The sequence below is a fragment of the Misgurnus anguillicaudatus genome, chromosome 20 (genome assembly GCF_027580225.2).
Source record: "Misgurnus anguillicaudatus chromosome 20, ASM2758022v2, whole genome shotgun sequence".
NCBI lineage: Eukaryota > Metazoa > Chordata > Actinopteri > Cypriniformes > Cobitidae > Misgurnus > Misgurnus anguillicaudatus.
The window spans coordinates 15,149,119-15,166,354 of NC_073356.2; the positions used below are offsets into that span (position 1 = coordinate 15,149,119).

At 37.8% G+C, this 17,236-nt stretch overlaps 2 protein-coding genes across 3 annotated transcripts; both read left to right on the plus strand.

The window, feature by feature from the left end:
* The first annotated feature begins 3,746 nt into the window (after window positions 1–3,746).
* thap7 (THAP domain containing 7) lies at window positions 3,747–11,017 on the plus strand. Of its 2 annotated transcripts, none has more exons than XM_055218955.2 (5): window positions 3,747–3,859; window positions 4,318–4,397; window positions 7,997–8,152; window positions 8,313–8,441; window positions 8,542–11,017. In XM_055218955.2, exons 2-5 carry the CDS (start codon window positions 4,318–4,320, stop codon window positions 9,875–9,877), a joined length of 1,701 nt encoding a protein of 566 aa, XP_055074930.2. In that variant the 5' UTR covers window positions 3,747–3,859; the 3' UTR covers window positions 9,878–11,017. The 2 variants fall into 2 exon arrangements, with proteins under 2 accessions (XP_055074930.2, XP_055074929.2); XM_055218954.2 differs by lacking the exon at window positions 3,747–3,859 and adding an exon at window positions 3,935–4,181.
* A 1,098-nt stretch (window positions 11,018–12,115) lies between these two features.
* Window positions 12,116–14,042, plus strand: LOC129454440 (ras-related and estrogen-regulated growth inhibitor-like protein). The gene is made up of 4 exons (XM_055218968.2): window positions 12,116–12,533; window positions 12,641–12,694; window positions 12,784–12,860; window positions 12,948–14,042. Exons 1-4 carry the CDS (start codon window positions 12,419–12,421, stop codon window positions 13,362–13,364), a joined length of 663 nt encoding a protein of 220 aa, XP_055074943.2. The 5' UTR covers window positions 12,116–12,418; the 3' UTR covers window positions 13,365–14,042.
* Window positions 14,043–17,236: the final 3,194 nt, after the last annotated feature.

Genomic DNA, 17,236 nt, shown 5'->3' on the forward strand with positions numbered 1-17,236 from the left:
CTAGCTGATGTGAGCTGTGCCCGGTATGGGTGTTATACATTTATCTGAGCACTCCGCTTTGACACTGCGGTAAGAGCAACTCGTTATGCTACAGAGATAAGCTGTGGGCAGCCTGTTTCTATACAGCAGAGGCTATCGCGCAGATTCGAAACATGATTGCTGTGACCCGCAGAGCTCATTCTGTGAGCTTATTCCCGCTCCACCTTAGTAGTCAGCTGCTGGGATTCAGCTGGGTTCATTGGATCATTAGTAGCGGTGTGTTTCTTGGCAGTTGCATTATCTAACGCTTATTCACAGTTTGTACCGCATTGCCAGTATCGATGTATTACTGCTGGTGTTGAGGTACAGTATAGAGCCGCGTTTTTGCTTCATCCTCATTTTTTCACGCTAGCTATCTTGGCCATCGTGCATCATATTAATGCCATCAGATGCTGGGCGCAGGTATGCTTGCTACTGCTCACTTTGGGCTCCGCCTAGCCGTTGCTGTCATACTGTTACATTTTGCTTATCTGCTGTACTGCTGCAATAAGACCTATATGCAGGCTGTGACTGTATGCATTCTGTGCTGTATGAGCTTCTGATTGAGTCCCTAGAGACTCAGACATCCAATCTACTTCATTTTGGCTTACACCGACAGCACAGGATTGTGCTATGTGCTCAGCTAAGCATTGCGGTGCACGGACTTGAGTAAGCACCACTGGGGCTCTTTGCTGTTCTCACGGATGTTATGGGATACAATATCACATAGCATTAGCTGACGCAATGTCGAGAGACCGTTCTCGAAAGGGAAAGTCTACAGTTACTATCGTAACCTCGGTTCCCTGAGAAACGGGAACGAGACATTGTGTAAGCTGCCGTGTCACTGCTCAGATAAGCTCTACTGATAAAAATGTGTTGACTTAATTGTTTGTTTGAGCTTTATTTTCATGTCTATCAAAAAAAACCAACTGAAAAATTTAGCTGGTTTTGCTGGTTTAGCAAGCTGGTCTAGCTGTGTTTTGGTCACTTTTTAAGCTGGTCTAGCTGGATTTAGCTGGTCAGGCTGGAAAACCAGCTGACCCACCAGCATGACCAGCTTTGCCAGACTGGGAGGACCAGCTTAAACCAGCTGCTGCCACCTTAAATCAGGTAAAACCAGCTACCAGCTTATGCTGGTCTTGTCTGGATTTTTCATTAGGGAAGGCTAAATCATTCCATAAAATTGTGATAAATTATTGCAGGTTTTCCCAGATTATGGATCGCAAACCCCTGGTGGTTGCAACGGGTTCGTGAGTTTTTGAAAAATTTGTCATATTTTCTATCAATTATATGAAATCATAAACTCTGTATGTCATGTGACCATTACACAACACTACAGTACATCAGAAAACTGAGAACTCAGGCAATATGGACAGATATGTTTTATGTACCAATAAAAGAAAATTACCAGATGAAGGTCCAATAACAGGGATGGGAGAACCGGGGCAAAAGTAATGCAGGAAGAAAGTAACAAAGTGATTTTCTTCATGCCCTGATTACATTTGCATTTTAAACTATGACAGCATAGTTTAGGACGGAAGCCTTGACAGAGCTGACAAAAATAGCGCGCTATTTCATCATCGTTTTGCGCATCTTGGTCCAGAAAACTGTTTTGGACAATGATAAGTAAATTCCTTATGTTGAAAATGAATATTATTTTAATTTAATATAAATTTGATTTTCATAGTGTTCATACGTATCCGCCTGGAAATATAGTTCTCATTTTGTATCCACTTAAAAAATCGCCACTTTTTATTTTGTGCCACCACACTTACTCGTGTAACTACTCAAGTAACAGTCTTTAAATAGGAAAAGCATGGAAGTGTTTGGTGGCTTCTAAATTCATCCCTGTTTTGGATCCTAAGGAAGGAATGGGACTAGGCGGCTAGGCTAAATGCTAACACATTCATGACGGGCTGTACAAAGATTAAGTGCATGCATTGAATAAAGATAGGTATGTATTAAATTGTCTTAATTGAGGTAAGAACGTAGTAAAATATTGAAAAACGGTGGTGTTTTCCCTTAAAAAAGTTTTATTCTCAACAATTCAAGTTTGTGCTGTTGGGTTGCTATTGAAACATTTGATGAAACTGAAATTTAAAATATAAATGTAATTAAATTATTTTTTGCAAAGATAAACGACAAAATATGTTTGCAGTTACAAGGTCACAGTCATGTAGCCTATATTTACTAAAAACAAATGTAACACAAAAATCTATCTTGTTCTGTTGTGTTACTTTTAACAATGTCCTTCTTATGTTCAAAGTAAAATTATACTGAAGTTATTTTACATTTGCTCACACAATTCCACCTGGTATTGATAGACCACACTTAAAATATATATCTGTCTAAAACATTATCTTTTAAATTACGTGTTTCTGAATCCCAAATGATAAGATCGGAGTGGTTTACTAAGCAAGTTAGCCATTTCCTTTATCACACATACTTAATAGTTTCCTGTTTTCACATGAACAGAAATTCATCAGAAAAGTTTCATTATTATTATGACTTGTTTATTTTAAGTTGTTTTTTATTTGTTTGTTTTTTATTTTATTTGTTGAACAGTTCACAGAAAACTGTTTGTGGACAGTGACATAGTTGAAACATTGTTCATAATTCACCATGTAGTTTATGATTAAAAATATTTTTACTCCATATAAACCATATATACATTTCTATATATCAGAAGTCGTCAGTAAAATATTATTGGAATCAGTCACACCCAGTCAAAGAAAACTGAAAGACCTATGAAACGGATAATCTCAAACTCATCATAAAAACATTATTTATATTGTTGCTTGCCTTATTTCTCTGATGTTTGACACAGAATTATGGAAGTTTCATGAAGGGGTGGTTTCCCAGACAGGTAATATCTTAAACCAGGACTAGCCCCTGCTGAAAAAAACAGCATACCAGCAAGACCAGCATATGTTGTGTTTTGGTGCTGGCTTGCTAGTGAACACCAGCTAAACCAGCACCAGCATTAGCACCAGCTAAACCAGCACGAAAACAGCATTAGCACCAGCTAAACCAGCTACAAACCAGCATTAGCACCAGCATCCCATGCTGGTCATACCAGCAAGACCAGCATATGTTGTGTTTTGGTGCTGGTATGCTGGTGACCACCAGCTAAACCAGCATAATTCCAATGCTGGTGCATGCTGGTTTTTCAGCAGGGGCCTTAGTTTAATTAAGAAATATAACTAGTTTTAGCAAACATGCCTTACTAAAAACATTACTGGCATGCATTTTAAGGAAAAACAAAGGGCACTGATATATTTTAAGATATGTCAGTGCAAGTTGTTTTCAGTTTGGACAGCTCTAACATTTAATTTAGTCTAGGACTAGTCTAATCCCTCTCCGGGAAACCGCCCCAAAATGATATAAACCTCTGTGGCCCCACTGGCGCCACCTGTCGGACCCCATCTTAAGAACCACTGAATAAATGTCATTATTCCAAGATGTTGAAGAAGCTTTAAAGTTCAATCACTATATATATATATATATATATATATATATATATAGAGAGAGAGAGAGAGAGAGAGAGAGAGAGAGAGAGAGAGAGAGAATTCAAAATATTCGTCACTTTAAACGTATTTAAATTGATTCCAAATGATCATCTCTTTTGAGATATTTTACACAAATATTATACAAAAAAGATCGATAAAATTAATGGCATCGATTAGCCAAAATATTCCCATAGCACATCGAACAGCAAACTAGAAATGCAACGTCACATTCACTTCAGCGCTGTGATAGGCTGTTATAGGAAGGCGGGGTTTCGTCTAGAGAACAGAGGAAGAGGAGGACGGCCATTTTCGTGAGGTCACAGGCTTTTGTGGTGAGTTTAAAGAACAATCTTAAAGACATGGATCGAAAGTATTCGGCGAAGCGGTGTCTTTTTATTTAACAGACTAATGTTATATTTGTTTACATTTATATGGGCGAGTGAGCTACCGCCAGTAGTAAGATCTGTTTAAACCGCTTGCTGTCTAGTATCAAACACCAAACAAACACGAGCGCTGACATACAGTCATATCGATACGGTCTATTGCCGATGATTGACGTGGTGACTTAAAGTCAGAATATGAACTGCCATGAGTGACATGCATTTTAATAGCAGCATAGGAAAGCATGATCAGATAAAATGCGAAATATCCCATGTAATATCTACATTTAAACCCAATTGATTTGATTTAATATTATAATTATTGTACATATGTTAAGAAAACGTTGAGAGGCATATAAAAGTGTTGGTGGACACCTGTAAAGTGACATGGCATTCTCATCTTTCCCCAGATGCCTAGACACTGTTCTGCTGTTGGCTGTAAGTCACGGGACACAAAAGGACTTCGGAAATCTGGAATCACTTTTCACAGGTGTGTGTAGGTATTTAAGTTTAAAATGAAGTTTTAGTCCATTCACTTTAGTTGCTTAGCTTTATGTTACCCTGAACCTTAATATTGACAAAATCCATTTTTATCAGATATTATATTTATTCCTGGAAAGGCAGATCAAAATAATTCATCATGTACTACACAGATTTTTGTATATAATAACACCTACTGTACAACAGACAAGCAAGTTCATACTCATGGTTGTGACATAATCACAGCTATTTTATTATTTAAACATTAAAGGGGCCCTTTCACATGTCCCACCCAAATTCCTTTTTCAACAGGAAATACTTAATTCACATTAAATTTGGTTTAATCAGGGTTTTATTTACTGAACAATGAGGAATACCATGCATGTAACTGTCCAATTTAACATTCAGACTGTTAACAAAGATATTGGATATAACAAGATTGAGCACTCCTATTACTACAAATAGGGGACTGTGCAAAGTTTAATATGGCCGCTCTGGCGACAGAAGTCCCGTCTTCTAGTTAAAAGTGTCTCAGTACTGAGTCATGTGAGGAGCTTGTCATCCTGTTCATATGCACAGAACCTGAAATGACTTCAATTAAAGGTGTTTTTAGCACAAATATGTTGTTTAATTGCAATTTTAGCATGTGATTCTAGATATATCTGTCTTTCCTTATTTAAGTAAATAGGACTTTAGTCCTGCATGCCCGAAAAAACTGCTCGGAGGCATTGCAAACATAGTGGCGCGACTTTTATATCCCAAGCGATATGTAGGCTGTACATGGGTCATTCCTGGGATTCTGTAATATTTCAGTCCCCTAGATTTTTGAAAGTGGTGGTTCACCAAAATTAAATGTTTTAAGCTTTTTACAATACTTTGGTATGTCCTTTTATAATGAATACAAATAATTATTGCATTTAAATAATTTTTATAATTAAAAAAAACGTATTTCTGTCTTACAGAAAGCATTTTGTTATGTTTCTTTGTACTTGAAAATAATTAATAAAATGTCCGCAGTGTATATAATTTTCAGCAATAATGCAAGTATTTATTTGTGTTCTTTGCTTTTGAAAAGAAAAAATTAAAAAAAATGCAAGATTTTTGATAAAAAAACAACTTATGAAGTTACGCCCCTCAGTCTGAACCCAACCCCGTCACGCCAACCATTCTCCGGCCATAATAATTTTGACACCAATATGTGACATCATTCACAGGAAGTTGCATCTTTAGCTCTCTTCAACAGCAAGGTGCAGAAGATGGTAAGTGATATCACACTTTTTATTCATTTTTTGAGGTGTATTATAGTCAGGGAGTGTACTGTCAAGCTTAACAACTCAACCCTGTCACACAATTAAGATGGAAAATGATGACTTTTCAAAATTTTATTTAATTTATAAAAATCTAAAATATACTTATTTCATTGGCTGCCATGTGGCCCACTCTTCTATACCACATTAAGAGCAGTGGCCATTTTGAGCAAAAAAAAATCAAGCCCATCACACTTCATTGTTTCGGGGTTGTAAACTTTGTGACAGGGTTGAGTTATTCATTAATCATGAATCAATGATTTCAATTTAAAAATGTAATTTCAGTAAATATATTATTAATATATTAAATCATAACTCATATTTTTGTTATAGATAAAATATTTGATGTATTGTGTCCACTTAAACTTACAGGCATCCTAGTCAGAAATGGCACCCACATCAACAGGAGAGAGGCAAAGGCAGTTTTGTGCATGGAGAGATGCTGACCCAGAAAAAAAGGGCATTAAGTATTTTCTTTTGTAATGACCCACCGATTGTTACTTATCTTATGAACTTTTATCTGCTGCAGTTTTGTTTTATGTTCCAGCACTGAGGAATGTTTTAGACACTAGTGCAGGGGTCTCCAACCTTTTTGTGAGCAAGGGCTACAACAATGGATAAAACAATCTGGAGGGCTACTTTTTTATAGTATTATTTTACTTGTTAATATGTTTTAGTATTGTTTAAAACGTTAACATATGTAAACCAAGCCAAGCTTATATTAAAAATATGTAATAAATAAATATTACAATTGAGACTATTAATAGAATGTGCTTTGGCGGGCACCTCACACAATTTACATGTGCCCACTGCCCATTTGATTAAAGGTTCTGCTTGGTAATCTATTTTGTTTTTTCTTACCAAAAATATTTCTCACTGCAGTTCAGATAATAAAGTGAAAATGAAAAAAACAAAATTTTTAATATCACATGGTTGCCTAAAATAAAATAGTATTTAGTTTGAGTCTAATTTTTGTATTAAACAAATACAAATTAAAAGTAGGCCGATGTGTCCTTTCAACCCTGTTACAGTATTCAACCCCATTACAGTATTCTCAACCCTGTCACATTAATATTTTTGGAAAATAAAATGGGGAAGAAAATAAAAATTAAAGCATTTCTTGCTGATTACCACCCGACATATTAAGGGATAACACAGTAAAATTGTGGTTTTAGTGAAACGTCTAAATTAAATGTGTTCTTACTAAAATAAAGAGACCATCGACAAACAATTTGGATATTTGTAACTTCCATCACATACAAAGGTGAAAATTATTATAAATGTTACATTAGAAGTCATTGAATTGGTATGAGGGACACACGAGCAATAGGTAAATGTTTGTTTTTATAACAAGTTTTGTGTAAAATCCTGTTTAAACTATTTCAATTTTTGAATGGGAAAGTATGTTTTTTTTAAGGTTTGATATGTGCCTAATAATGTGGGGTATTTAGAAATGTAATCATATGTAGTTCAAAAATTAAAAAAGTCCAAATTGAAATATTACAGAATCCCAGGAATGACCCACATTTTAATTAGTGTATATATTACAGGGCGGGTGCGAGCTTCATGCTAGGGCTGTCACGAATATGAAATTTGTTTGATGGTTAATTGCCTAATAAATTGTGACGATTATGACAATTAATTGCCTGTTTTTACTGTTTTGACGTTTAATTCTCATCGATTTTTTTTGTTCGTTTATGAAATAATTTTCACACATTATTGTGATTTATTTAAATATTAAATATTTTGCGAGGTTTACCTGGAAGTAAATATTAATACACATATTTAAAAGTAATTATTTCATGTATTTATCCTCAAAAAATAAATAAACACAATAAAGTGTCTGAAAAATAAAACTGCAATCTAAATAAACTGACTATACCAGAACAGGCCTTAAATAGTAGCCAATCCTACTAAGGTCATATTAGTACTGGACCACATGGCTGTAGTGGCTGCAAAAAAAAAAATCCTTACAGATATTTAAGAATAGCATCCTTCACTTCCCTAAATTTGGAAATGCTGTTTTGGAAATGTTTGTATTACCTTGCAATGCATACTGCTTATCAAAGTTTTGCAGCATTTCTTTATACAGGCGCTGCAGCTCCCCCTTGTGTTTTTTAGAGAGATATGCAATCAATGCAGTGATCTGAAATCAACACGATGAGTTCAAACAATAGCAATGAGATGATTATTTAATCATTGTGACAGCCCTACTTCATGCTGTACCAGTTGAGCTACAGGAAAGCCTTTTTTATATATTTTACACATATTTTATTATGTCTACCATGTTATGTTTTTTAAGGTTGCCGAAGAAGGGAAACCCTCGCCGCACAACTTGGATTATCAACTCCTGCCGCAAAGGTCCTGAGGGTAAAGGACAGTGGGACCCCCAGAGTGGTTTTATCTATTTCTGCTCCAAACATTTCACCCCTGACAGCTTTGAACTCTCTGGAGTCAGGTCTGTAGCTTATAAGATTTTTTTTATTAACATCTTACCTGAGCCACTTCTTTGCCTTCAAATACATAAATACGCTTAATTAAAGTCTTCCTAAATAAAAAAACACTATATTGACGGGTAAGAGAATAAGTATATTTATATTATACCGTTTCTGTTTTAGTGGCTATCGCAGGCTTAAGGACGATGCAATTCCCACTGTATTTGACATTCAGCCTCATGAAAGATGCAATGCTAAGAAAGGCACTACAAAGAGAAGGGGCAGACCACGAAATGTGGACAAACATATCAGGTACCAAGCACTGAAATATTTCATAAACAAAAGTTATTGATCTTAATTTTTAGTGTGGAATTTGTTTACCAAATTAACAAAGTTAAACCATTCACTTTAGTGTTGAGGATTCCAATAATGAGTGCTCAGAAAGCCAGGAGATATCCAACAGCGAGAGGAAGATGCAAAATGTAGCAGAAGATGAAGGTGTAAAGAGTTTTGAACAAGATAAAGGAGATGAAAATCAGGAGGAACCTTCATCTAAAGCTGCTCCTGTAGAGGATCAACCGCCTGAAGCCTCTTCTCCTCAACCGTCCCCTCGTCCCCCTTCTCCATCCTGCTACATGAGGCGTCTCCCTCCACCTCCTGGCTTCTACCTGGCGAAAGAGCACAACTATGCTCAGCTTTGCCCTCTAGTGTGGCGTAAACGTTATGACAAAGCCATCGACAGCTTAGAAAAAACAATGCTGCTTCTTAGTGCTACCCGACGTCGGGAGAACCGGTTACGCAGTGCGCTGATGCGCCTCAGAGAGAACCGGCTCAGGAGTACCCTCAGTCGTGTCCGAGATGGGATGAAAGGAAAGGAGGTCAGGGGAGGTAGGTTTTCAAGCAGGGCTGTTAAAAAAGCACAAGCAACAAAAGGGGAACGTGCTGGCAGTCTAGAGGCATTGGAGGAGAATCTGAATGAAGGTGCAGCTGATGATATCAGTCTTCTCACCGATGGTTGGAACAGCCAGTCACAGGCAAGGTCAAAGGTTATGGTGGAAGACGAGGAAGGATGTTGTTTTTATTGTGGAAGAGGCAGTGAAGGAAACAAAGTATTTGGCTACAAAGAGGCGACCGTTGAACCTAATGACGTTCAAGGGTTGCCAATAAAGTGCAGGCCTAAAGAAGTCCCAAATGTACTCAAAAATCAATGTTTGGAGAACACAAGGACTGATGTGCCACCTGTTGAACAACAGAGCTACTATTTGTATTACTGTGAGAGTACCGAAAATGAGGACACGATGCAGGTGGTCACCATGGAATTGCAACCTCACCAGCTTAACGCAGAAGATGAAACTTCTCTTGATCTTCAGGATGACGGGGAAACAATCCAGCAACTTGCTGTATTGCATTCACAAACTGAAACGCACCCACAAATGCATACTGTACCTGTACAATACTCAACAACACTACATGATACTTCTGCTCCATTCCAGCTGCAGGTTCTGCAGCCACATCAAGGACTGTTTCTTCCAGAATTGGAAACGAAAGATAAGAGCGAATCAGAAAATGATCAGGGAGGAGGACAGCAGTTTTACTGGGTACAGGAAAGAACAAATGATCATGAAAACGGTCAGGTCATTCATCAGTCCAACCTGAGGACCACAGTGGTGGCTGGAGATGTCAGGGAGAGACTGAAGGAACACCTCGAAGTGTTTCAGTTACAGCTTAGCAATGAGTTTATTGACTAAACTGCTCTGCGTAAAGTGGTTATAACGCTGTTTTGTCTGTTGTTATGTTTCGTTACAGCTGTTTTCGTTTTACACTTTTAAATGTTTTTTTTTATGTTGATTGTGAGTAAAAAATACTATTCAAGTGTTATATTGAGTTACTAAAATGTGTATGCTGGGTGCTGAATCAACAAATTTAAATTAATGCATAATTAATTTCCTAGTTATGTGTTGAATTTGATGACAATATAAATAGAGAATAGGCACAGTTTTTATACAATATAAATTGGATAAGGATTTTGTTACTCTGCCTGTGTAGACTAGATGGGTTTAAACTGGTGTATTGCCAAAGGAAGGCTGTGTGGCCAAGTCTTGCCAAAGGTTTGTCTTAAAGGAAGACACTACCGTTTTTCAATATTTTACTATGTTCTTGCCTTAACTTGGATAAATTAATACATGCCTATCTTTGTTCGGTGCGTGCACTTGATCTTTGTGCGGCGGGTCGTGAGTGTGTTGGCATTAAGCCTAGCCCTATTCATTCCTTAGGATCCAAACGAAAAAGTTTTGAACACTTCGAACTCTGGGCGCAGTAACATCATCACTCATATACGCCCCTTCTTGCTCAAATTTCCATCAATATTACTTGAAGTGCTGCAAACTAAGTGCTCTTCCGCCATACAATATAGTTCTCATTTTTTATCCCTTTAAAATCCCCATGTTTTATTTTGTGCCATACTTATTCGTGTAACACTCTTTAAATAGAGAAAACATGGAAGTGTTTGGTAGCTTCTAAATGTATCCCTGTTTGGACCCTAGGGAATGAATGGGGTTGGGCTGGGTGCTGGCACATTCACGACACGCTGTGCGGGGATTGGGTGCACGCATTGAAAAAAGATAGGTATGTTGATTTGTGTAGGTCGAAGTAAGAACATGGAAAGGTATTGAGGAATTGTGATGTTTTCCTTTAAGGTTTTTAGCCTCATGTACCTTCATCTGAGGCTACTCCTGTAGATTATTTAAATATATTCGGGAGTTTATCTTTGCAACTATTGCAAATGACTTCCTTATGCGGTACCAAAGCACTATCATCTTTAATGCTGATTTTCAAACGTGTTGTGAAGGCATGTTTTTTCTTGCAAAATAAAGGCCCACATTCACCCATTTGGATTGAATACATATATTTTTAAGATTGTATGTATTTTCCAGACTTAAAAAAATAAAAAAGTTAAAGTTAAGTGTTTTACAAAGATGCTGATAAATTTACCTGCATCAGGATTTTGATTCTGTTTTCTTTCTGATATATTTGTGATTATGTAAAAGTATAAATGTATACATCTAGACAATAATTCAGTGCTTTGACTAAAAGTATGAAATGCATACGAGAACTGAATTGCATGTACAAATGCCTGTAATGGTGATTTAAAAGTGACAATGGTGCGTGCATATTACCATAACGATTATATAAAACCATATAATGTGCATGTATTTTCATTGCATCCGAAAAACTCTTGTCTGTATATGTACCCACACTGTATGTTTATATGTATTCCTTTTTCTAATCATTTTTGAGACAAAAGTTTTTCCCGTCGTTTTTTATGTGGCCTACAGGGGGAGCGCGTGGACAGAGAATAAAGCACGAGCATTGATGGATGGATGGATGTAAGTTTGTAAAATTTATTAGAAAACCCACATATTGTCTTTACCTTAATGTTAAAAATCATTAATATTTTTATATTAAAATATAAAAGTTTGAAAATAATCGCAGTTCGCTTTATTCAAATATAGAGGAGGATTTGGTGTCTTCATTTCTGAAGAACACACCGTAGTCACACATGCTAATCTAGACTAATGGAGAGGTATTTTGCGCTGGATAATGTCTCGGACTATTGTCATGAAAATGTGTTCGCTGTAACAGATTAGGAAGAGTTATGGCTGTGTGCTGCATTGCTAATTTAACATCGTAAGTAGTTGCTAAAGACAACTTCAAATAATTTGCAATTCATACAGTAGCTGTAAACATGTCTTGGCAAGAGCCCTAATCAAATAGTAACTGGATTTGATCCCTGGGGCAACGTAATAACAAAAATTAGATTAAATTAGATACATTTGAATAAAAATTACCTAAAATTGGTTCATTACCCTAAATACTGCTATTTTAATTATTTAAGCAATTCAATTATATGCTATTTGCATTAATTAAAATACAAATTACGGTGATTTGTACAAATTTGAGTGTAAAACGTGTCCCAATTCATCCGAATGTACCTTACAGTACATAATATAATTATATAAATAGTCTAACAGAATAACGATTGATTTGGAAGTACTATAGCATAAAAGTTGCAAAACTACACATAAAAACTTTTTACAAGAACAACAAACGTATAATATTTTACGTAGGCCGAGAAAACAAGTACATTACAGCGCAAACAGACGCACTTGGCTATGATTGGTCATTCCAGAGGAGGCCCGCCCACACACTGAAGATATTAAAACCCGCTAAACTCTCGCGTCTCAGTTAAACACCTGCTGGATTAAAGACTCTACTGAAACAACTCACCAATGGTTGTTCAAGTGAAATCGCGCATTCGCTACAGCAGCAAAACCATGGAGGGCAACCAACAAAAAGTGGAAGCCAATGTTTTGTTATTGGGAGCTGAGAACGTTGGAAAGTCTGGTGAGTTCACAGCCTTTCTTAATCCAGTGTTTTAACGTAGTTCACTATGTACATGATACATTAAAGTATGAAGTAGAGCAATAACAATCTTTCCCTTTATCCCACAGCTCTAACCGTGCGCTTTCTTACTAGGCGGTTTATTGGAGAATATGGAGATATAGGTAAGCCATTAGGCTACTGATCATCACACATAGTGAGTGAGTCGCATAAAAATAGCGTTGCATTTTCTAAACGTTTTGTTTTCCCACAGAATCAATATACAGCCATACTGACAAGATCGACGGCCGTGATATTTGTTTCAACATCTGGGACTCGCTTTGCCCGCAGGTAACAATCATGCACGCGCAGTTCCGATTCAAAATAACGTCTGATCATGAGTGCTTTTATAACTAACGCGTGAATGTCTCATTTCAGGATGAGGAAAAGTCTGGACACATAAACGACAGACAGCTACAGTGGGCAGACGGTTTTATTCTGGTTTACAGCATCTGTGACCGCGCCAGCTTCAATTTGGTCCAGCGACAAGTTAAGTGCATACGGCAACTCAAGCAGAAAGCGGCAAGCGCAGCTCCGATCATCATCGTGGGGAATAAGCGAGATCTCCAGCACCGGCGTACCGTCTCCAGCGAGGAAGGTCGACTGCTCGCGCTCTCCGCGGACTGTGGCTTTTTTGAGGTGTCAGCCGCTGAGACCTACCATGGTGTGCTGATGGTGTTTCATGAACTGTTGGAGCTCATCCGAGAGGCGAGGGCTTTAAAGAAGGGCACTGCGGGGTTCAAGGGTATCGTCCGGAGCATGTCGGCGGTGTTTGGACGAAAGCGGACCGAGTAGTTTCTTATTCCCCCTTAAAGTGGAGGATCATTCAGGGATAAACCCATTAAGAGTCCATATTGGAAGGATACACTGATTGTTGTTTCAACTGGATTTTGCAAGTTGACAAACTTTAGTTGTTTGTGCTGAACGCGTTCTTGCGTTAAAACGGACTGGAGGCGCGTTTATCACGTAAACGTGGTTAATATAAACACCAGTTGTCCTGTTTATGAAGACAATTCAAACGAGACGGGATTGGATTTGGTATCATTGCTCAGAAATATTCCAAACAGTCAATTATCTATTTGAACTTTTTCGTTTTATTGTTGCAAATAAGTGCAATTGTCCTTTTTAGCATTTTTGTCTATGCAATCCATTGGTTCAACACGTTATAACATGTTGCCATTAGCACGATACATAATATTGTGACAACATTGTAGTTTTTCTTAAAGAAAATGTAAATTATTTAAATTGTTTTGTCATTATAGTGTTCATATAAAATGCTTAAATTTGGAGATGTCCACTTTCATCCTATTGGATTTTGCTGAGTATAATGTATTTTAAGTCCTAACTGTGTTTTATTATACAACCTTTGATACATTGGTGATGTTTCCAGACTGCCAAACACAAATTGTTGTATTGTAAGTGCAAAAGCTTATGGTAATATTGTTTTATAATAAAACATGAAATACATTTGAATTTGTTTCCTTTTGACTGTATACAGTACTCTTTATAGTGTGTAGCATTTTCACAAAACAGTATATTTTACAATTATTACACTATAAAATGGTCCCAGCTGGGGTATACCCCTTTTAAAAGAACACCTTTGAACCTAAAGAGTTCATATTGCTATCTCAGAAGTATATATTGGTTTCAAATGTATACCTAAATTGTACAAATTAGGACCTGTTTAAAGGGTACAGCCCCAGGGACAGCTAAGGACCATTTGTTGACCATCTCTAAATGTGAAATGTGTAATATGCATGTGTCTCTGAATTGGGCTCTGTCTGCATCTGTTACTCCTCTCAAGCAAACGGATCTGACATTAGTCACAATTCAAATCATCAAAAATGTATTCAATCAGGATTCAAATATTAAAAACCATGCATATTTTAAACCTTACTGCATTCACATCTTGGAGAGCAGCAGTTTTCAGGTATCTTATTTAAAGTTGTAATTTCACATCTGAACTATAATCTGATAAACTTTATTGTTCTGTAATTTCTACAGGAAGTTATTTTATTAATACGCATTTTAAAAAAGCCACACTGCTCAATCAGTCATCAGTATGCATGATTTGTCGTCTTAACAAATACAATGCACATAGCATTGGATTAGAATGATAACAAAGTCTTGAGTCTGTAGGGTGTGCCATCTGTCATTTTTACACTTCAAAGTGTGCTCGACAGGGCCCCTTTGCACTCTTGATGCGGTCTTCGTCGAAGTCCACAAGTCCGGAGTGTGCCATTTGGGACAGGGCCCTAAATGACTATGCCTATACACTATACAGTACATTCAACTCTATGGGGCGGTTTCCTGAACATGGATTAACTTAAGACAGGACAAGACCTTAGTTTAATTAGGAAATATAACTAGTTTTAACAAACATACTTTACTAAAAACATTACTTGTGTGCATTTGGAGGCAAAACAAAAGACACCCATGTATTTTAAGATATGTATGTGCAAGTTGTTTTCAGTTTGGACCGCTCTTACATTTATTTTAGTCTAGGACTAGTCTAATCCCTGTCCGGGAAACCACCCCTATATTTTTTACAAGATTTGTGTGTTTGTTTTGTGTCCCTGAATCTATATTAGTTGAAGAAACATTAATCTTTATTGAAAGTGGGTCATCTTTATAGTCAAAATGTAACATAAATTTAGAATTTTGTGCCTATTTGACCGAGAAAAGACAGAACGTTACTTTAGGGCGCATTTGTATGGAAAACTACAACTCCCACAATGCACCACAATGCACAGTTCTGGAAGCCACTCCCATTAACCGGAACACCGCTCAGATATGCTATTGTGTACATAAATGCCCGTTAGTATAACAAAGGAAATAGAAACACTCACTTTATAGTCAGATGTCTGTTAATCCCCTATATTTTTGAGAGTGCTTGGCCAAACATGTATATTCCCAAAGAAGAAAATGACGCATCCTGCACACAAACGCGCCCACTGCACAATATGTGTACTCCACAGACGCTCTGGCTCAGCGCTTGTGCTCGTAAGCCGAAACACGGCGGTGAAATAAACACGCCCAAACACGCGCAAAGTACCTCTCTTGCCCGGGACCATTCACCAAACAAACATCCATGATGCAGATCAAATATCCTGATCTGATGCAGAAATGTTATACAGAAAGCACACAGCGAGAGTACAGGCACTACTAGTCTGTCAAAGCTTGAGCCAGTCTGGGCTTTTTCTACGCAGCCGAGGGTTGCTGCGTCTTCCCCGGGCTTCTCTACGCAGCCGAAGCCCAGGCTCCGGCCTACTCCTCGGGCTTCTGTTCCTCCATCTGCTTCAGCTCTTTGTATTGCTCTTCCATATCATTTTGATTACCTTCCGCTATTATTGTAACATGAAGTCTGGCTCGCATCACAACATCTATTAGCTTAGCTTAGCATAATGATGGCGGCTGATCGTTTTTTGTTCGTCTGTGTTCGTATATTTTTCGTAAGTCCCACCCACTGATCTGTAATAGGTCTGTAGCGTGAGTGGGTCCCACCCATAGCCCCCACCTTGGAAAAATGAGGAATGAGTGTTTGTAGTCTTACACCCTCAACAAAGATACAGCAGTTTCTTCTTTTAATGATGCAAAATGACGATTTTTACTTCATTGAACGAAAGGAAGTGCAACACTTAAATCTTATATCTCCTATCTCAGGGGAAACGGAGGGAATGATGCACGAACCACTATTACAATACTCTTGTGTAAATAAGTCATGCTAACTTTCTTGCACATAATAGCATTAAAGCAAATGTGTCGCAGCAAGCTGAGCATCACATGTTCATTCATTCACATACAATATTAGCAGGCTCAGAGCAGATACCATCACATGTACAACCTGCTTCTGGCTGTCGTGTGGGGTTTGTCTGAATGGCCTTGCTGTTTCAGAAAGAAAATAACTATGGATACCAATTCATGCATATTTTGTTTCTATCACTTACATCATACTGTGGCCACACTTGCGTGTTTTAGACAGAGGGTCCCGCTGACAGCGCCCCCCTTCAGGCGAGGGGAGCGTGGGAGCTGGCTGAGACTGTGAAGCTGTTGCTATGCACATCACAATAACCCTCGTCACCACGTAATGACATCACTGACGCAGACGTGTGCCCATCCACAGAATGCCTCAGCGACACACCAGACTGAATTCCTCCTACAACTGTGTTTACGCTAACGTTTACACACAAGCATGCGTGGTACATTTAGTGGACCACGGGGCACCACCATATTCATAATGCATTTACGACAGAGGCAAATGGATTGATGATCATTTTAAATATTATTTTGAATTGCACATCCACATTTCCCTTTCTTTTTACCTTTTATGTGAGATAACAGCATCACAAGGTCATAGACCGTGTAGGCATGAGAACAATGAAGATGAGAGAGAGATTGTATCTCTGTGTCATCCGGTTTCTCTTTCTCTCTCTTTGTCCTTGTGCTGCTTTTCCTAATTTCATTTTCTTAAGATAAAGACCGCCTTCTGGCGAAAGGTGGTCTGGTAATTCGGCATATGGTGGATGTGTGTGAGGTAAATCGGGGACAATAGGGATTTCGAGAACAGACAGGCTCTGAACGACGTGTGCGATCCTGCACGTACAGATGTGGAACAGAGAGTCTCTGCATGTCAAGGGCTCTTCAGTTCAGGAGTGCTTGAATCAAGC